This window comes from Acanthopagrus latus, chromosome 6 (assembly GCF_904848185.1).
Source record: "Acanthopagrus latus isolate v.2019 chromosome 6, fAcaLat1.1, whole genome shotgun sequence".
NCBI classification, from domain to species: Eukaryota; Metazoa; Chordata; class Actinopteri; order Spariformes; family Sparidae; genus Acanthopagrus; species Acanthopagrus latus.
In genome coordinates this window covers 1836028-1857603 of record NC_051044.1, presented here as the reverse complement: position 1 = coordinate 1857603, position 21576 = coordinate 1836028, and the positions used below count along the sequence as shown (strand labels likewise).

General features: G+C 45.2%; 1 protein-coding gene across 4 annotated transcripts in view; it reads right to left on the bottom strand.

Annotated features, from left to right (window-relative positions):
* The window catches only part of LOC119020607 (dedicator of cytokinesis protein 3-like), a 155589-nt gene that overhangs the window by 75352 nt on the left and 58661 nt on the right, over positions 1-21576 (bottom strand). For all 4 annotated transcript variants that reach the window (XM_037100064.1, XM_037100065.1, XM_037100066.1 and 1 more), the window contains exons 2-3: positions 18994-19077; positions 11624-11664 (exon numbers count right to left, since the gene is read on the bottom strand). In XM_037100064.1, coding sequence (XP_036955959.1) covers positions 11624-11664; positions 18994-19077 — 125 coding nt within the window. The remainder of the gene's footprint in view (positions 1-11623; positions 11665-18993; positions 19078-21576) is intronic.

Below are 21576 nucleotides of genomic sequence, written 5' to 3'. Positions count from 1 at the left end.
GTGTGTGTGTGTGTGTGTGTGTGTGTGTGTGCCTTCATGCAGAATAACCCTGCCGTCTTCTCAGCAGTGTTTTCTAGCTGCCTGTGCTGTCGACAGAGATGTGTTCTGCTGGGCCTGTCAGAAGAACCTTTTAGGGTCAAACACTGCATGATAAAACACGGCGCCGGCCCGTTCTCTCTTATTTAAGCGCGAATGTATTTTTTTGAGGAGACAAAGATGGTGTCAGGGCGAGAGAGAGAGAGAGAGGAGATGAGAACAATGGTGCTGAGGAGAGGAAGAGGAACTCTGGCGAGCTGTGTGTCTGACAGGAGCGGTTCTGAGGTGTCGGTCTGGACTCCAGGGAGCTCACTGTGCACCCAGAACCACAAACATCCATGTTTCTGGTTCACTGGCTCAATACGGTAAATCTTAAAAGTGCCTCTTTAGTTGTAGTTACTTTTACATGAAGGTTTGTCTTGGTTGCGTTACGGCGAGTTTCACTTTAAGCTGAAACGTGTCTGTGGTTTGCAGAAACATGAATTACAGAGTTTCCTTCTGGTGATTAAGTTTTATATATTCTATAAAAAACAAAGAGTGTAACACTGTTAACTTGTCTCTTGATCAACCATGAACAAACTTTCTAAACATGTTTCTTTGAGTCAGCAGAAGAGACGGACGAGAGGAGGAAAGTCCAGACTGACGACTGCAGGTCAGAGGAGTCAGACACACCTGATGTTGGAGTCGGTGGGATGCTGATAAATTTACAGCAGCAGCAAAAAGCAACACTCACATTAAACTCTGGAGTCTGAACGTCTCAGTTTAAAGATGAACATGTTTCTCCACACTGACTTTAACTGCCTGAGACATTTCTCCTTTTCCATTTTCTCTTTTGTTAGCGGGACGAAACACACCGTAAATTTGGCGTCAGCAGAGTTTGACTGTCCTTGTTTTCTTGAGCTCAAACTGAATCCCTTCAATCACGCTGATGTGAACATGCTAAACTTTATAACGAAGCCTCGCAGGAGTCATTTATATGACGAGCAGGCAGCTAATCACGGCTGATTAATACGTCGTGTTCGCTGTAAGTAACAATCCATGAAATTAAACGTGTCAGATCCCCGTTATTATTCACAAAGCCCAGGGAATCTTGGACACAGCATGATGCTGTATATTAGTGTAGAAATTGGAATTCAAGCCAATATTGTTTGCATGAACACACAACGCATTTGCACACAATCACACATGTGGACAATAGAGCCCGTCGGTGGTGCTCGGGGTGTTTAGCTGGATAATAAAACGTTATTTGTGTGATGGGATTTGTCGTCTGGACGATTGTAGGAAACAAACAATCAGTGTGTGACGAGTCTGATCGACGGTAATCTGTTGAGGAGAAGTGAGGTGGGTGTGAATGTCTCTGCTTCAGGCTTCAGCTCCGGCTTTGTTTCTGAATTCTTACTGTATAATTCTCTCTGAACTGGTTTTAGTTTGAATACACATTTCTACAGAGCTGCTGTAAGTCAGCGGAGCGGCTGTAAATACTCGTCCTCCCTGCAGGGTTATCACACAACGTCTGGTTATAAACACATTTAAGGTTCTCCACCATAAAACTCTGCCAACGCTCATTTATAAGCTTTGATCACGAAGCAGCGAAACCAGGAATCGCTGGGTTTTCATCACACGACTCCCGCAGCGGCTGAACGTGATGAAACAGCTAAATAAAGCAGATATCTGAAAGTACAAGCAGGAGAAACTGAGGCGAGCCAGTCAGAAGCAGAACCTGCGAGTGTGGGTGAGCGGAAGGATGTTGGACGGAGCACAGCGTCTTTTTTTAAAAAAGCTGGAGCGTCGCCGTATCTCCTGCTCCATCCTGCAAGAATTTCACTCCGGTGCTGCTCACGCCATGAATCCACAGCATGCCCGACGAGGAAATGAATCATTTCTGCTCTGGAGAATGTGGCGTTAGCTGCTCAGCTAGTCGAGGAAACAGTTTCAGCTGAAATCAAAATAAAACACAGATTCTGTCTCTGGTTGGCCTGCAGGGTGACAGCGAGCGAACCAACAACTCCGCTCACATGATCTGTGACCTGAGAGCTGAATGCAAAGAGGATTTAAAAATAAACTTCTTTCTCTCTTCCTCTCACAAGTATCACAACTGCAAGTCTGATTTGACGCTCCTCACATGAAGTGTTTCTCTGCGTCTGTGTTTTTCTCCGACTGCCTGCTGAGCTCACAGCTCAGGTGTGTGACATGGAGAGGCCTTTCATCGCGGGTCAGAACAAGGTGGCGCCCGGCGCTCTGAGCAGACCGGTCCAGAGGGAGACGCCATTAATGTGGGCGGACGACATTTTTACTGCAGCCTCGTTCCTCAGTTGTTGTCTCCTCGCTCGTCTCTCGCTCGCTCATCCTTGTTCCTCTGTTTCCTTTAATATTCTCTCTCTCCTCGTCTCTCTGTGCATTCGTTTATTTTTACCTCCGTCTCTCCCTCTTTTCTTTCCTTTTCTCTGTAACAAGATGACCTTTTTAAGTTAACTGGTGCTTCAACACCATCAGCTAAATTAGGAACAACACGACACTCTGATGACCTGCTGCCCATCACACACACACACACACACACACACACACACACACACACACACACACACACACACACACACACACACACACACACACACATACACACACACACACACACACACACACTAGCATCACAGCCTGAGGGGCTCTGAATGCACTGACCTGTTAACAACCAGGCGTTGTCATATTTAACCAGGCAGAGACAAGAACAAGATGCTCTTTGTGTGTGTGTGTGTGTGTGTGTGTGTGTGTGTGTGTGTGTGTGTGTGTGTGTGTGTGTGTGTGTGTGTGTGTTGCTACCTGGTCTACATCTGATGTCTCCATTATCACAGTAACACAGTTCTATTATATGAGCTTGACATTAAAATGACTCAGACAGTTCAGCTCTGTTCATCATTGTACAAGTGTGTGTGTGTGTGTGTGTGTGTGTGTGTGTGTGTGTGTGTGTGTGTGTGTGTGTGTGTGTGTGTGTGGTCAGAGGACCTACACTTTGTTCTGTGTTAGTTTTCCTCTCAGCGTCACCTGAACAGTCGTATAAAGACGTATAAAGAAGTCAGAACCAGAACAGGTCGGTGTTTCATTCACTGGACCCACATTCAAAAACACAAACTTGTTTGTAAAATGGAATGAAAACTGTTTTTCAGGAAAGAATCATCACTCTACTTGTCAGATTTGGGTCAGATGGTGCTGACATCCAGGCTCAGTGGTGTCGGGGGGAGTATTCATGTTTTAGGGACGGCCCAGTCTCCAGGATATAACGTTAGCAGTTAGCATTAGCAGCTAGTTAGCAAGGCTGACATGTACAACACGTGGCACATCATGTTCACATTACACGGTTATTATCTGACGTTCACATGAGAAGGTGGAGTTACTGACAGCAAACCAGGCTGACAAACAGCCGGCTGCAGTTTAAGTCAGTCCTCTGGATATCTTTAAAGACGCCCGGAGACATTTACAGACGCTTTTGTTGCAGAAGTCGGACCATCTCCAGGTCATTATAATCCAAACCACCACGGTTTTCTAACCCTAACCAAGTGGCTTCTGTGCCTCAACCTGACCGGAGTATCATCACAGCGTTGTGACGAGCGAGGAACAGAAGTTTCAACCGAAACGAACAAAAACTTAAAACATTGAGAAACGTTCTGTTGTGTCTGTGGAGCTAATATCTCCTCTGGAGATCAGGTCGATAAGGAGTGTGTGTAATCAGGATCAGCTGATAAACACTTTAAAACAAAAATATCTACATCGGCCCAAAACACACATTTCTGCACAAATCTCAGAACAAATCTCCACGGACGATCCGTCTGTTGATAAGATGGTTTCAGTTTCAAGAGACTTGGTGTAAATTCTCAGTCTTACATCAGACAGGCAGAACCGGGTTTAAGGACACATGAGGCTCTACAAACTGAAACTGTTGGCAGCGTTCCTGACGGTGAGCAGCAGAAGAGAGTCGAGGTTCAGTCCAAGTGTTGGTCTGTGAACGTCACACTGCAGCATGAACAGAGCGAGTCCTCATCAGATCCCTGCTCATAAAGACAGTGGGCAGCGATCACTTAGTCACGGAGGCCGTATCACATTAAAAAACACTCTAAATACCACCGTGTTGAGTTTAAAGCACTTTCTGTGTGAACTCATATCGAAGCCAGGAGAGCGCGCAGCAATCCAACACTGCCGGAGTTCAGAAGTCGCGGCTGAAAACACGAGTTAATGTGCCGGTTTCTACATTTTGAGCTTGTTTGGCGCTCTGGTGTCGACACGACCTCTGACCTCAGTGGGTGAGAAACACTAAAACTTTACTCTTCGTTCTCTCCTGGTTTTGGGATCAATCTGTTTTTCTCTGAGGTCTCTCTCCTCCTCTCTACATTCAGCACATCTCCTCCTCCTCCTCCTCCTCCTCCTCTCCCCGACTCGTTACCGCTTCACTCGTCTGCTGCTTCATTTTTACTAATTACACTCTTTGGTTTTATTCCTATGGAAGCTGCTGATGAGCTGGTGATAATCTGTCACTCAGTGTGATGCAGCGGTGCTTCGTCCTTCTTCTCTCCTCCAGGAGTTTATCCTCTCACCCTCCCGTCCATCCTCGTCTCTGCGGCTCTTTTGTTGTATTCTGCTCATTGTCCTGGCAGCGAGCAGGAGAAAGGCTTGTGTAATTCCCACATGCAGCTCCGAGCAGCATCATAATGGGTCGGCTCTATAATTTCACACAGTGGTTCTGGATGATAAAATAACAGTGATTACATCACGACTGCAGCACTGTACGACTTCCTCCTTTTGTTTTTGCTTGATTCTTCAACAATGAGCATCTTTCCAACAGTCTGAGATGGAAACGTTTCTACTGCCATGTTTTATTTTTGCTTTTGCAGCTCCACCTGCTGAATTTCATTCTGCTGCTGCTGGCTGATATTTTTGGAAAACTGTTCACATCTAGTTTAACTTAATAGTTATACGAACTGACAGAAATGTCCAAAGGACCCGCACGCTCTGTGGAACAATAAACTGAAACATCTCTTCTCTACCTGCAGCTCTTTTCAACACGCTGAGGTCGAAGTCTGAGCCGGCTCCACTGGTGGAACTGGTGGAACTGGTGGAACTGGTGGAACTGGTCATCCTATATGTGAATATCAGCTTTACTGACAGCTAAAAGAATTGGCTGCCAGACAGTTTTCCCCTCTCTGATGGAAACATCAGATCGGTTACACGGCAACTCGTTCAGCCTCAGTCTGAACAAACTCATGAACCTTTTATTCGATCAGTCCATGTTGACATGGGTCACGACTCTCGTTGACTCGTGAGCGTGCTCTCTGTAACTGATTCTATTACTGTGCTAACTGGAAAATAAGAAGATGAAGCCGACAACAATCTGATCAGTTACACGCTGCAGACACGAGCAAAATGAAAGTAGCAGAGAAAACAAAAAGCTGTTCAGAGCTGCAGATGTGTCTCAGCTCCTCGGACCTAAAAACAACTCATATCAGGCGAACCCTCGGTAACATTAAGGTGAAAAATATTACCTGAATCTTTTGTGTGTAGCAACGTGTGACGGTTCATATGACATCATCAGGACAGAGTCCAGCTGACGGTGCTGTCGGGGCAGCAGAGGACAGAACACGAGAGCACCGTGCTGATCCACGTTTAAATGGACTGATGACCGTGACTAATGCACAGCGAGCACAGTCCCAAAGGTCCACTAGTGTGTGTGTGTGTGTGTGTGTGTGTGTGTGTGTGTGTGTGTGTGTTCTTTGTTTCTGACGCCCTGATTGGTTGAATATCTGCTGGAAGGTGAGTGGACGGGCAGTCGAACACAAACACATAGATGATATTCAGGCTGAGTGTCACTGGGAAAGAAAGACTATAGTCACCTCTTCCTGTGTGTGTGTCTGTGTGTGTGCGCGCGCGTGCGTATGTGTGTGCATGTGTGTGTGCGTGCGTGTGTGTGTGTACACCTGGCTCAGAGCGCTTGGCAGACCAGGTGTGTGTTCACTTTGGCAGGGAAGATCAGCAGTCACCTCACACACACAAACACGCATCGTCCTTCACTGTCCTACTGTCGGAGGTGATGAGGGACACACACACACACACACACACACACACACACACACACACACACACACACACACACACACACACACCTGACTTCATATTTTTGGATGAACTTCTCCTAAAAATCAATATTAATAAGTTTTAATGCAGGAAAAGACTCTTGATATAATTTATAATTATTAATGTCCTTGTAGGTTAACTGTGTCGCTGTGCTGTAATTCTTAACATTAAAGGTTATTATTTAACTATAATATACTCAGACACTGTTAATATATCTGACAGAAGTGTCTGACAACAACATTCAAGTGATTATTGCAAGAAAATTCATAAATCTGCCAATTTATTGATAACTGAATTTTGAGTTCCTAATATCTGCAGTGAAACCAGAGTCTGGGTCGGGTTCTGGACCCCAAGATCCCAAAGTGACGACTTCAAACTGTTACTTTCGATCAACCAACAGTCCAAAACCCAGAGAGTCTTTGTTTACTGGTATATTTATTAAAATCAAATGTTTTATATTCATCATTGAAAAATGACTTAAGCGATTAATCGGTTATCATAATTTATTTTGATTAATTGACTAATCGCTGCAGCTCTACATGCAGGTGATCAGGATGCTCTCGATGGTGCAGCTGGTCCAGAACCAGGCTTTACTTTTAAAGTCCAAACACACTGATGGAGGCTCCTGTTGATGATGCAGGTTACTTTAATAACCCCGTACAAGCTGATGCAAATCATAAATCCTGTCTAAAAGAAGTCATCCAGTGTCAGATGTCTTTATTCACCTCTGCCGTCACACGTTTGTGTCTCACTGGACTGGATCCTGTCGTTCCAGCGTTCAGAACCACGGCTCCTGACAGTGAGCCGGCCTCTCTGTGGCCCTGACGGTTCCGAGTCATCTGAATGCTGATGAACCTCAGAGTGTGAAGTTGTGTGCAGCGCTGCCGGATTAGAGACGAGTCAGAGCAGGAAGGCATTTCCTCGGGGGGAGACACAGCGATTCGTTTCGACCAGCGAGCCCATTGTGGAGGAACCAGGTGATTAGAGTGGAACTAACAGGATTGGGCCGATGCCTGGCTGCTGGGCGAGCGAGGCAGAGGAGGCGGCACACATTCACACTCGCACACAACAAAGCATCTGGATGTGAACGCGGCCTGTGGCAGGCAAACCGGAGTGATGACATGTCGGGTGTTTGCACACATGACACACTCACACGCAGCTCTGACAGTGTGGAACATAAACACAGACGTATAATTCTGAGTTTACACAGGTAAGTGTGTTTGTTTCCACCACAGACAAAAGGAACGAGCCCGTCACTGCATTCTGCTATAAACTGTGTTGGCATGAAGTAATTAACAGCTGATGATCAGCTACATGAAACATAAATCAAGTTGTATCACAGTCAGACTGCTGACGACTGTTCAACTCCGATTTGATATCAGAGGAAAGAGATTTTCCAGCTCCTCTTGTCAACACACCTGACACACTTCTACGTTCCTTAATTAATCAATTCAAAACCCAAATGACTGTTTCACTGCTGCAGACGACTCCTGGTTTCCTTTTTCTTAAGCTATCCACTGTACTACTAATAGCGCGCTGTATCATGTAGTTTATGGGAGTTTAAATAAAGTTCCAGGATATTTTGCTTTTGCTCATCTGATACTGAATCATCCACGTCAGGATCGGTGCTGGAGGTTTGCTGCAGGTGTCTCAGGTGTTGTTGAACAGCACTTTCCTCCTGCAGGTTTGTTCCCTCCTGCTGCTCTGAAGCCGCGTGGGATGATGAGACTTTACAGTTGAAGTTGGAAGTGAACAGAGATTTAAAGATGAAGTTTTAGATCCTGACGTGTCTGGTTCTGTCTGCTCCTCGGTGCCTCAGCTGCGGTGGATATACAAGCGGGTCGGGTGAATTCTCGCTGAGCTCTTTACTGCAGCGTGCTCAAGACTCCTGGTATCTGCATGAGGAAACCTGAGCGTCGACTCGTTCTTTCTTATTATCCCTGCTGTGCTGCATCCCATTGCCCTTGCTGTAACCTACAGAAATGAATGGCAGCGTGCCGCCCACAGCCGAGCTGTTCTGTGAGTCCACTATAAGTCAAGGTTTCCTCTGGAGCTGCAGCCTCGGAAACTCTCAGCCAGATCTGATTTTCACTCAGAGAGTGAACAGAGTTCTGTCCATCTCGAACAGATTTTACAGACCTGTCCTCCGTTGCAGCAACATAAACGCAGTCCGAGAGATGTTTTAAAGTGCTGCAGACATTCTGGATATGTGCAGTACGCAGTACAGCCTTTATGACATCAGCTGCTTTAAAGCTTGTCATATAGTTTCAGTGTGAAAAGTGTCTAAGAAAACCTTTTTAAACTTGTTTATCTGTTAAAAACTCACATTTCTAGAGACTCTGCAGCATCCTGGAACTGTGAGAGTGAGTTTATATTTCAGGTAGAACAAAATCAGAAATAATCTACTGATCCCAGATCTGAGTTCCTTTACAGGTAGAACAGAAATGTCACAGTATAATGTCACAATTGTAATACATGTATGCAAATATATAATAATTGTGCCTCATGCTAAACTGTAACTACAGTGTACATAGATGCTACAGGACATCTGATCACAGCTCAGCCAGCTCTGGATCTGTCCGCCACAGAGGAAACCATCTTCTTCTATCTAATGGTAACAATATTGTACATTTCTACAGAGACTGGATGAGAGAACATCCTGATCTGACGCCTTCACAGGACCATCGTTCATCACATGAACATCGTGCTGTGTTGTAAAAGACTTTAAACTAACGATCGTGACCATAAACACATCAGGAATCTGTTCGCTGAGGTAATAAATCAAGTGAGAAGTCATTTCCTCGTGAGCCTGCGGACAAAAAGGAAACCCGAACACAAAATAATCAGATGATGTCTCTCATGTTAATGCGTCTCTTATCTGCAGCGCAGCGAGGAGCAGCTGGAGGAAACGCTGCAGGTTAGATGCAGTAAAGCCTCTTACGGACGTACAGGGAGGGATACAGAAGCCTGGTGTGTCGAGGACGGCGAGACCGAGCAGGACAAAACACACAAAGAGAGTCTTTTTTAGCTCCTGATGCCGACACGGTGCTAAAATAAGAGACGGCTGATGTAAAGCTGTGAGAGCGAGAGGTTTCCTGCACACAGCGAGGAGGCTGTCGGACCTGATCACACTGCGTCCAACAGTCCAACAGAACCCTGCAGAACTTCACTGTGACGAGGTCCTGCTCTGTCTTTGCTTCATCACAACTCCTCTTTTAAAATCGACTCTTTCAGACTCAATTTATTCACGTAAAAAAGATTCTTATAAATTCATGAGCTGCATGAAATTGAGTCCTTCTAATCCAGATTCCTCTGCCTGCTCCTGGACCTGCTATATAGGACACGTACTATAGACTCTAATGTATATAATGATCGTAATCTACAACCTGTGGACATTAAAATGTATGGACCTGGAGCGGCTCAGAGGCTCATTTCCCAGAGAGAGATTACGTGTTCATACACAGGAAGAGCGCTGAGGCAATTTGGGTAAAATCACTGTGAGCTAAAGATTTGAATACGAGGTTTCCAAACACAGCAGGGAGCGCAGATCGGATTCTACAGACTCAAATAAAGTTGTATTTGATGACGGGGAGACTGAGAGACATGATACTTCATACCTGCATGTTGTATATATCTAAAGAACCGCTGTCAGTGGTCCGATGTGTCGTCTGACACAGAACACAAAACTGTTTCTAGCTGTTCTGTACGATCGTACAGGCTGAGATGACGAGCGCACTTTCAGTTTTTCTGATCTCTGATTTCTGATCTGACTTTCCATCACATCATGAAGCTGCTGATGATGCTCCTGTCCTCTGCAGCGGTCACAGAGCGTGTGAACACACTTCCTCCCTGCAGCATCATCCATCAGTCTCCTCTAACAAAGCTCTGCTCGCTTCACAATAAAATCTGCCTCTTCTTTAGTCATTTAAAAGCTTTTATTTTGAAGTAGCACAATCAGGAAGTGTTGTGCTTTCACCAGCAGCAACAGCACAGTTTGAGGAAAAGCCCCAACAGAGCTGCACTGTGCTGCAACATGACAGGGTTCATGTTTCACACCTCCAGTTCTGCCTGACGTGGAGGTGTGAATGTTGGATCGTTGGTTCTGAGAACTGCTGGAGGCGTCCTCCTCTCAGACCATGTCCACACGTACCAAAACAATCTTTTTTTACTCAGTCTTTCTCTGAATTGTTTCAAGAATATTTGCGTCCAAATGGATCCATTGTTAAAGCCTCAACACGTTGTAGTTCATACTCCAGCCTACAGGTGGCGCTTCAAATTCATCAAAAACAGAGAAGAAGAGACGGCGCTTGCACATTAAGCTTGCTCGCTGTAAAGAAACAGACAGTAGAAGAAGAAACTGAACACAACAAGAAGAAGATGAAAATGGCTCGTCGGTCGTCCATAATCCTTCTCTGCTCAGTGCAGTAGGTAACTAATAGTAACTAGTAACTCTGATATCTTCTGCAGCACCAACACAAGCATGTAGTCCGCCATTGTTGTTGTTGTTATGAGACGTCTCGGGGTTCAGAGGTCGAGGGGCGGGGCGATGGTGTCATGGATACACAAAGTATGCAGATTCACTGTTCTCACGAGAACACAAAGAACATGTTTTTGTATTTTTCCACCCTGAGACCAGGTTTGAAAAAAGTGTGTTTACAGGATCCATGAGGACGATCAGACAAAACGTGTGAGTTTACACTCAGAAGTGTTTCCATGAAGAAAAGTCGAGGAGATCGTTTCAGCCGCTGTTCGTCCGTCTGACAGGCTCGTGTGTCGAAGTACGCTGCAGCATTAAAGTCCCTCTGCAGCGCGATGTGTTGTTTGCTTCACGCTCTGCAGACTCAGTGTTCAGTATTTAAAGACGTCTTGTTAATTCCAAGAACAATTTAAGAGGATGTGAGAAATGTGTGAGTTTAATCTGACAACAGTGAGATCTCATCAGGCTTGTTTGCTCCGGGCGTGTTTGCAACAAACAAAAAATCACAGTTTAATTTAATACCTATACTCTTAAATCTCACGCGTGTTTGTTAGGAATCCTATGGTGCTGTTCTGTTTCTTTAACCATCTGAAGGGTTGCTGAATATCTTTATGTGTGTCAGCGGCTGAGTGACAGCTAACTTCCCACTCTTTGTTTTAAGAGCATAAAAACTCAAACATGAAAGTTCACTTCAACAGCGTCTGCCGCTGTGTGAAGAGTGAATCCTGACAGAGAGTGAGAGCAGACGGAAGAGATGAAGAGGAAAGTAGGAACTAGTTAGGCAGAGCAGACGAGGATAAAGAGAGGAAAGTCTGCAATTTATTTACATAAGTCTCCTTCACATTAAAACTGCAGTCAGAGACGCTGGTGAGCTGCATGAATAACACATTTCTCAACATCACTGCAACAGAGACAGACGGGAGGAAAGAGAATCAGAGATTATGAAGGGGAGGAAAAAAGTTTTCTGAGTGAGCAGCCGTCAGCCTCTCTTACCTTGACATTTGGCTTCCTGGTTGAGAATCCTCTGTACCATCCTGAAAGGAAACACAAACACGAGTGACTCAGACTGTCGAGCAAACACACCAAAAATGCTGATGACTCAGCAGGTTGAATATAAAAGGCGACTCTGGGCTCCAACACTTTCACTTTATTCAACGAGAACTCTGCAAACCAGAAGGAAAAAAAAAACATCTGCTTCTTAAAACATTCAACACCTGAAACCTCATCATGTATTCAGCGACGACCTGCAGAGTCCAGTGTGTCACATGTAGTGATACTCAGGACAACCAGGTGAACTGTGTTCTCACCCCGACTCGTCAAACTCAGCAGATGATGTCCAACCTGCTGCTCTGGTGTTTTAACATGCAGGGCTCCGCGGTCCAGTCGGCAGTAATGTTTAAAGGGATATTCCGGTGTAAGTTTAATCCATCTAACACACTGTGACACGAGATCAAGTTTGCAGGCTGCTAGCTTACATAGTTTTAGCAACCTCAGAAATGAAAGCATGATAACAATACACTGCAGTATACACCTCCATCAAGAAACCGCCGTCAAAAAGCCACAAATAATGTTCAGATCAGCATCAAACTTCAGCAACGGTACAAATACAGTCTCAGCACAAAGGTCAAGGCATCAAACATCTGCTAGCTTAGCTGGATTTCTACTGTAAAGTGAACACAACTCACCACTCTCCTGCAGCAGCTTCCTGTTGTGGGGAAGTCCTGACGAGTCGATTACCGAGTGCAGTTAGAAATGTTCAATTCTGTTCTTTTCCCTGTCTGCTCTCGATAATAACTGTTATAAACTGGCAGGTAAGACACATACGAACTTTGATTGCATTTCCATGGAGTCATAATCATAAGAACTCTGCAGATATTCAGTGTCGCTGTAGAGCGGCGTGATAAAGAATCAAGAAGAGGAGGTGTGGAGGGTTGTGTGGAGTGTGGAGGTCCATGGTCTAACACACTGTGACACAGAGTAAGTCGATTACCGAGTGCAGTAGTTACAGGTCAAATGTATGTGTGTCTGTTCAGGATCCAGTACCAGTCACAGTGCATCAGACTGGACCGCTAACATCCTGAACTGCAGCTGGGTCGGTTTACTCCAGGCTGCCCCTCAGACAATCAAGACACATGCACCCTCTCAGCACTGAAGGCTTCATGTAGACGCTTTAGAAGCAAGTTTCTGTTTGAGTCCAGATGAGCTCTTGCAGGTAACTATCACCGGATCTCTTCAAAATGTGATGATTCTCAGGAAGGTTCTGGACTCCTCTTTATTTCTAAGAGGATTTATTTTGCAACAGACATTTGATAACTCAAGCATCATTTGCAGAAACCCGTCACAGATCAACCCTCACTGTCTGGAGTCAGAACCAGACTGATGACCGGGATCTGGGTTCAGTGAGCCTCTCCTCCTCCTGCCAGTCTCACAGGGAACAACAGCTCTTTCCACATGGACGCACATTCATCATCTGGGTCTGCGGAGTAGAAAGCTGTCATGAACGTTGACTTTACTCCAAGCAGAGTCTTGACGGCTGAAACTGACGAGTGTCTCGGGACTAAATATGTACAGCGGAGCTCCCAGACGTCTTCTCAAACTGCAGGGACGTCATTCGTCTCCATCAGAGCGGAAAGAAAAGAGATTGTGTCTCCGACTCGGCCGACCGCTGAAGCAACAGAGACGTTCAGATCAAAATGACGCACATTATTACTCTGACGTTCTCAGACAGCCACAGACAGAAATACTGCTCATCATGCTTTAATCAGAGCTGACAACATGCTGACTTTATTTGAATCGACACAACATCCAGCTTGTTGCAGATCTGAGAGGAATTTCCTAAAATCTGTAAAAATATGAAATCCATCATCACCCGACTCTGATTAAACGTTCAGACACGCTGCGGTGATTCCAAACACTTCAGATTCACTCTCATCTTATCGACTTACAGAATCGTGACGTCCGTCCTCTCCGCCGCTCTGCATAATCAGATATGAATATGGAGATGGAGGCTTAATTGGCCAGTTAATTAATAACCAATCAAGATCCATTTATCACCCTCGTTAAGATGGCTGTGTTTACTCCCCAGCCTCTCATCTATATGGAAATCAGACCAGGGCTGGACCAGCAGTGTCTGGGCCTATTTGTGAGGGTTGAAGTGAGGGCGTGTGTGTGAGTGTGTGTGTGTGTGTGTGTGTGTGCGTGCGAGTGTGTTAAGGAAAAACACATGAGTTTGTATGTGCGACTGTGTGATTGATTATTCTGTGTCTGTCCATGTGTTTCAGGTGTTCGTGTGGTCCTTGTTGTGCTGATCAGGTGTGTGTGGTCCTTGTTGTGCTGATCAGGTGTGTGTGGTCCTTGTTGTGCTGATCAGGTGTGTGTGGTCCTTGTTGTGCTGATCAGGTGTGTGTGGTCCTTGTTGTGCTGATCAGGTGTGTGTGGTCCTTGTTGTGCACGCAGGTGCTCGTATGCACCTAATCTGTCTGTTGTCAAACAGTCTTTCTCTGAAGAAGAGTAATCATCTCGCCTCCCGTATCCAAACAGCTCACTAAGTGGTTATTACAATAATCATTTAGCACCGTTATCGAAATAATTCAAAATAATAATCGCTGCAAATCATTTTCCGAGTGGGAGGCAGAACTCGAGGAGACACTTCAGACCGAGCTCATTACGGATGCAGCGTTATACAATAAGTGCAGTTTCCATCAGACGAGTCTTAAACGAAGCTTTCTGTCCGTGTGCTCGTCTGCAGCCTGACGCAGGAACAGAACCAGAACCAGAACCAGGAGGGAGTTTTTCATCCTAATCACAGATATGACAGCGATTCAATAGAGGTGCGAACTGCAGCTGAGCCAGCGAGCTGCTCATGCACGCGTCCAATCAGTGAACTGTGCAAACATTAAAGGAGCAGTGTGTAATTAAATGACGACACAGTTTATACTGTTCTACTGTGTCTATATGTGGCGGACCCTGCCACCTCTCTAGCTTCAAACAGTGTTCTGCGACCTTATTCTCCTCTGTGAGCAGCTTCTTTATTCACTGATGGAGAAAATATATAAATATAAATATTTCTGGGTTTGAATTCCTTCTTTAAACTACAGACTGGCCCTTTAATTACAATCAGAACCGGGCTGGATTACAACCAGACACTTCTCCATCTTTTCTGTCCTTCACTCACTTTCTGGATATAAAAAGGTTCTTTTTTGGAAAATAAAACTTTCCTGCTGGTTCTGAAACGCTCCGCTGCTCCTGGCTGACACTTCAGAGTCGATGTCAAGGCGCCAGCTAAAGCTTAACCCGGACGAGACTGAGCTTATGTTCCTGCCCTGACCCGTCCTGACCCGTCCTTCAGCGCCGACAACATCGCTGAACTCTGGATTTACCTCGAATATCTAACTGTCTCTCTCCTACCTGTCTGCCTCCTGCTGACTCCTCCAGTGAAGCAGCAGGTGAGGAAGGAGTCGACGCTCCTGCTGCTTCACTGGAGGAATCAGCAGGAGCGTCGACTCCTTCCTCACCTGGGAGCTCATCCAGGTGTTGGTCAGCTTCCACCTGATTACTGCAGCTCTCTGCTCAACACTGTCTCTGCTCCCATCACTGAATAAGAATTCATGATCTCGATTTTTTTTAATTCAGTAATGTAAATATCATATAGTTAGAAAGTAAAATGTTAAAAATGTTGATTAAAACGTTGTAAAGTCAGTGAAAGCTGACACAAATCTCCCCTCGCTGACTCTTTTTGTAACTTGGACTGGGATCCTTCGCTCCTCTTCAGCACATCAGAAGGAGGTTCTTCAGTGCTTTTAGCCGGGTCACACAGAACCACCCAACCGGTGGGAGCAGAGAGCCAGAGGTTCTGTGGACCTGACGAGCTGGACATCGAGACAGACGACGACTACATGGTCTTTTGCTGCGTCTCAGTTCAGGGGCTGCATCCTTCAGAGGAGCATTTGAAGGCTCCTCCAGATGCTCCTGCTTCTCCCTGTTCCTACGATCCTTCGTGGCCTCACATATCCCAAGATTCTTTGCATGCCCAAAAAAGAAGAAAGAAAGAGAGAAAATGGCGACATCACATCTCTGAAGGACTCGCATTCAAAGACCACAAAGGCCTTCAGAGGATGCAGACCCTGAACTGAGACTCAGAAACTGTCTCGGTCGAGGAGCTGGTTCAGTCTGGACTCTCTCATGCAGTGATGGATTCAGACAGGTGCAACTAAATTAAAGATCTGAACTAAATGAAAGATCTGTCCATGTCATCGGTCTCCTGTCCTGGTCTCTCGTCGCTGCCCGCTGTGATGTGTCGACAGTCGGCTCTCTGCTGGACGACAGCAGCAGCAGCAGCAGCGACAAAACATTTGTTAGAGCTGAACAACGTGTCCGACATAATGAGAGGCTGTTCTCAGCTCTGACTGTGGGCACTTCAGTGATGCTGACAGAATTTAGAGTCACAATCTCACATTTCAGACTGCAGCTACGCCCTTAATCGAAGTCTAATGCCTTCTCAAGTGTTATGACTGTAATCTTTAAGAATGGCTGCCGTCTCCGTATCACCGTCTTTATAATCACTGAGCTTCTGTTGAGGACGATCATTTAGCATCAGAGCCGACGAGCAGGCGGCAGAACAGGAGGACACCTGCAGGAGAGATCTCCCCTCAACACTCACTGAACTTCAGGATCAACATCTGCAGCATCACTGCAGCACTGGAGACGACGGATGTGTCTCATCGAGTCCTTCAGAGACCTTGTTAACCTGGTCAGCTGTTGTTAAATGTGACGGTCTAGGAGCCTTTGGAGCATTTCCTGGTTGCGTCACCAGATGTTTTAGCTTTATGTCATGATTTCTGCCGCCCAGGCCTGTGAAAGTGAATATCTACGCCACGCGATGTCGCCATTTTCTCTCTTTCTGTCTTCCATTTTGGGTGCACAAAGAATCTTGGGATATGTGAAGGATCGTAGTGGTGCATCCTCCAGAAACGGGGAGAAGAAGGAGCATCTGGAGGAGCCTTCAGACTGGGACAGACTTCATGCGGTGTTGTGACATAATTGGCATTCAAGACCTGAACTGAGACAGAGCAACAGTGAACTTCAGGGTCAAAAGTCTTAATTCTGAATGTGTCACAGGAAGCAGGCGTCTCTGTCCGGCTGTACAGGAGCTCCAACGCTTCATTCATAACGTTGACAATCACATTTTAAATCAACATGCAAATCAGTGCAGCTAGTTTGTAGCATGTCTGTTCATATCCAAAGTGATTTACGGTTCAGTATTTTGCCCAAGGACACTTTGGCATGCAGAACAAGGGAATCGAACCAGCGACCTCACGATAACAAGACGCCGGCTCCACCTCTGAGCCACAGATGTGCAGATCTCTGTTTGCTGTCATTTTCTGTGTTCATCAGGTCGACAGGTTTGACTCACTATGATAAAGGACCAGTGGATGAGACTCGACAGTTAATGTTAAATAAATCACATTTAAATAACCACAACAACAAATAAATCTATTTCAGTTTGAACACTCCGAGCTTCTCCAGTCGTCACAAAGAAACAGATCTTATTATCCGTCTGCCTTCACTCGACGCTCGATGAGTCACTTTATTCAGAACGACGGTTTTGTTGAAGAATCTTCAGCTTTTTCTGGATGTTTTTTAGGATGATGTCTGAAAGTCTGACAGAAGACATTTACAGCTTTATCTACTAACTTTATTTCTAAAAAAAAATAAAAAAGACTTGGAGCTTGTGATGTTCTCCCCAAGGAAAACTTTATTTTTTAGATAAATTATATGAAATTTGACAAACATTTTTTAAACCCTGCTGGAAAAAAACAGCATAGACCAGAACCAAAACCCAACATATGCTGGGTTTTGGTTCTGGTCTTTCAGGGAAAATCATGTTCGCCTCAATACAGCAAATAACTCTAATTACAGACGAGTAACGAGTGTGACTGTGTTGGTTTGAGCGTTCTTAATGATACAGAAGAGCAGGATGGAGACGCATCATTTCCTTAAGAAGCACTTTACTTTTTACCACACTTCAGCTTCCTTGTTCTGACTCACATGTGACTGAACCAACCAATCAGCAGCTAGAAGGACTCAGGTAAATGTACGGCAGCCTGAGAGGTGCATTCATCACATTACTGTAGCTGTATCTGTGCTACTGAACAGATTTATACATGAAAATAATAATAACTGTGAACATGAACAGGTAAACAGTTACCTGTGTACACATTAACACGTTTTTTTTAAAATAAATTAACTCAAGAATGATTTAAATATAAATAAAATTAACTTCTAAACTTTACACAAGCGAACATCCTCTCATAAATATTTGCTCTGCAGCACCAGCCGACCTTTTTTATCTGGACTCTGTTAGAATGTGAAAATGTTTTTGCACGTTCAGATAATGAGAGAATCCGGGGAAATCTTCAAATCGCCGCGGGGATCTTGGACCAAAGCTGATAATCATGTGTGTTAAGGGGGGAAGCTGCGATGCCAGCTGATGTCACCGCGGCTCAGATAATAACTCCCCCGTCCTTCGCTGGCAGCGCCGCTTTTTGATAACCAGAGCAAATCAGATGCTGATTGGATGCCGTGAACTGAGCTCGGGGTTGAATATGAGGCTGGTCAATAGAAGGAGGCCAGAAGAGAGAAGAGAAGTCATGTCGTCCTCTCTTTTGTCTCTCAGCTCAACACTTCCTCCTCTCTGTCTCTCTCTCTCCTCTCGTGGGTAAAGAAAGAGCCAATCGGCCGCCGGCGCTGGATCGATGGCGGCGTCCTGCCCAGCTGTGGCTAATGAAGCACACACTCAGTCATTATCAGCGAAAGACAACACTTCCTGGCTTCAGACACATCCTGGCTGGAGTTGCTAATTTCTGTGAGTTAAAGTAGGAATAACAATGGGAACCATCGACTAATAACTCGGGCGCTGGTCCAGGCCCGCGGGAGGCCGTTACAGGCTGTTTGCGCTCATTATCGGGGACGACTCCGACCTCTCTGCTCCGTTTTCACTGAGAGCGTTTGTGACAACATGAATTCTGGTGAAACGGTCCTCGATTCATTACAGTTTCAGACTCGACCGCGTGAAGTAACTCAGCTTTTTCTGCAGGCACTCAGGACTGACGCAGGATCAGTTGGTAGAGAGGAAGCAGCACTTGTACAGGAGCTACAGGAGCTACAGGAGCTACAGGAGCCGCCATCTTCAGAAATCTGACTGAGGAGGAACGTTTCTGTCTAACCCTGGAGGATGTTTACACAGAGACGTGACGCTTCAGTGACGAACAGCTGAACAATGATCAAGGACATTATCACTGTTCGTATCAAACATCCGCCCCCACAGAGTCTGACGGAGGTATTCATCAGGTACACAGTCTTACCTTCGCATTTTTCCAGAATCTGAACCGTCTCTCCCACCTCCAGAGCCAAACCCTGAGTCACCGAGCCCCGGAAGTTGCAGATCACTGTAGAGAAAGAGAGAGAGAAGAAGAAGAGATGAGAGTCTGTCCTGAAACCTGTGGATCATATGAGCGGCTCAAACAAACAGCTGCAACGTGCGTTTGGTTTCTGAAAGGAAACCCAGATGTCATTTCTGTCCGTCATCGGCCTGCATCCCGTCCACCGTCACCGCGAGCCCGACCCGTGACAGCAGCATCAGAGCCCGACTGAACACATCCACAGTTCTGTGGTACCAGGCGCTGGTGATGTGAATAATCCTCATGACTGCAGCCAGAAGACAACAGACCTCAGAGCTGTTTACAGTGTTACAGCCGCTGTGAGTCTCTCTGTGACATGTAGAAGACGGACAGTTCACAGACGTTGTTTATCTTTATCACTATCTATTTCCTGGTAGATCTGGAAGAGTCTTTACTCTGTTATCTTCCAGCCTAGTCCAGATTTACTCCACGTTTTTTGTGTCTTATATCCATTTTGGAACAAAGCAAACCAAGATCGTTCTGGGCCGGTTCAACCTGCAACTCTTTTAAGAACTGGTTTGTTTTTCCACGTGAGAATCTCTGCAGGATCACATGATTCACTTCCTGTGTACATCTCTGATTTTCTGAAAACAGCCATGATGGACTACATCGACTCTTTACGTGTTGCATGCTGACACCAGCGTTCAAACAGAACTCTGGGCAGTTTCACACCATTAAAGTACGTCCAGAATACAGTTTTCACTCTGACCAGCTCAGATTTCTATTCTACGTGTTAGATGTTCTGCCATCAGACTCTCTCTGCAGACGCTTCATTTAAACGTGACAAAACCAAAACCATTTTCATGTCAATGAAAGTTCTCAGTCATCCGGGTCAGGGTGACAAAGTTCTGTGTCGCAGGCAACTGGACCTGTTTCACTTTCACTTCCATCTCCGTTCGTCTTTCCACTGATCCAACAATCAGCGAGTCTGAGTGGTTGAAATAAATCCCTGATGCATCACGTTGTGTGAAACATTCGTCTCTACACGACGTTTTTCCCCTCGATGCGTCTGATGTCCGCTTCACATCTCACACGGTGGATTAAGAATTTATCTCCAACCAAATCAGAGAGGCTGATAGTTTGAGCAGTGAGGAGACGAACCCAGATGGTTCTGGAACGTTTTATAATGTTTTGTGTGGAGTTTTTGTATGAACTGTGTTTCACAACGACACAATGAAAGTTGAGTCTGATGGATTTGGCGGCTGTTGGATTCTCTACGGAGGCATTTGTCAGACTGAGTAAGCAATAACATATATAAAATAGAGAATAATTGGATTTTGGAGTTTTTTAAGAGCCTTCTGAAGATCTCTAACACTTTAAAACAACATAGTATTGACCTACATGTTCTTCCACACTTCCAAAATCACATTTCAGGGTCTAACTCTCTGATACCATTAAAGACGTTATAAGGATTTAATCAGCAGCAACTTTTAACACATTAAAAATGAATGTAAATTACTCAGACGAGTGAGAAGTGCTGGTTTGCCTTCAGGCCAATGTTTAATCTGACGTCCTGCTGTGTCGAGGTCTTAGCAGACTATGAAGACGAGCATCGAGACCGGACCGGTTCTGAACTGTCCGTCTGATCGTCTTTGTTTAACTGGCTGTTTCCATCCAGTCAGCTGAGCTCACAGCGGCGTCTTCCTGCTGTCGCTCTCTCCGTCAGCCTGCGGTGAATCAACCTCGGTCACAAAGACGACATTATGAGCGAGCACATGCTGAAGGCCGCGCCACCGTCACTGACTCTCTCTATTTATTGTCTACGTATAGAGTTCAGCTGTTATTGAAACTGTCGCTTTAACAGTCGACAAATCCAGACAAATCGCTGGTATTAATATCATCATTATTATTAATATCATCATCAAGGTTGAGTGTTTCGAATGTGTGTATTCACTTTCTCTCTCAATCCAAAGTGTCGGCGCTGCTACGTTGCTCGGCCGTCCGCAGGCTCGTCACAGATTTCTACATTTATATCATTGATTTTTTTATAATTGAGAAAAAGGAAAAAAGACGCAGCCAAGAAAAAATTCTCCTGAGATGCAGAATGACTCAGATCCGGCAGGATGTTGCTAAAGCCAGTTTACATAAGACAAAATCTGATTTAGTTATTCTGAGGAGCAAAAGTGAAATAAAATTCTGATATTATGATGATATTTCTCGACTGAAGGGACATGAAGCATCAGGATTTTGAAGGATTATTATTAAATTTGCTGCACTGATGACAAAAACATAACAACATGTACGTTTGTATGAATTAATGCTGCCAGTTTTTCAGGACCTCATCATTTATAACCCCATTAACTGTAAACTGTTGGCTTTGTGTGTTGTATGTTCTTTCATTCGTGGCAGGGTCCGCCACTAACCCAGATACACAAGGGTGGTGCGTTCGAGGTTCGATACCATCGTGTGCCATCGTCACAGGAAACAATGTGTTCCTATCACTGATGTGAGCACTGAGAGGGATCTACAATAAAACGAGACCAGTCG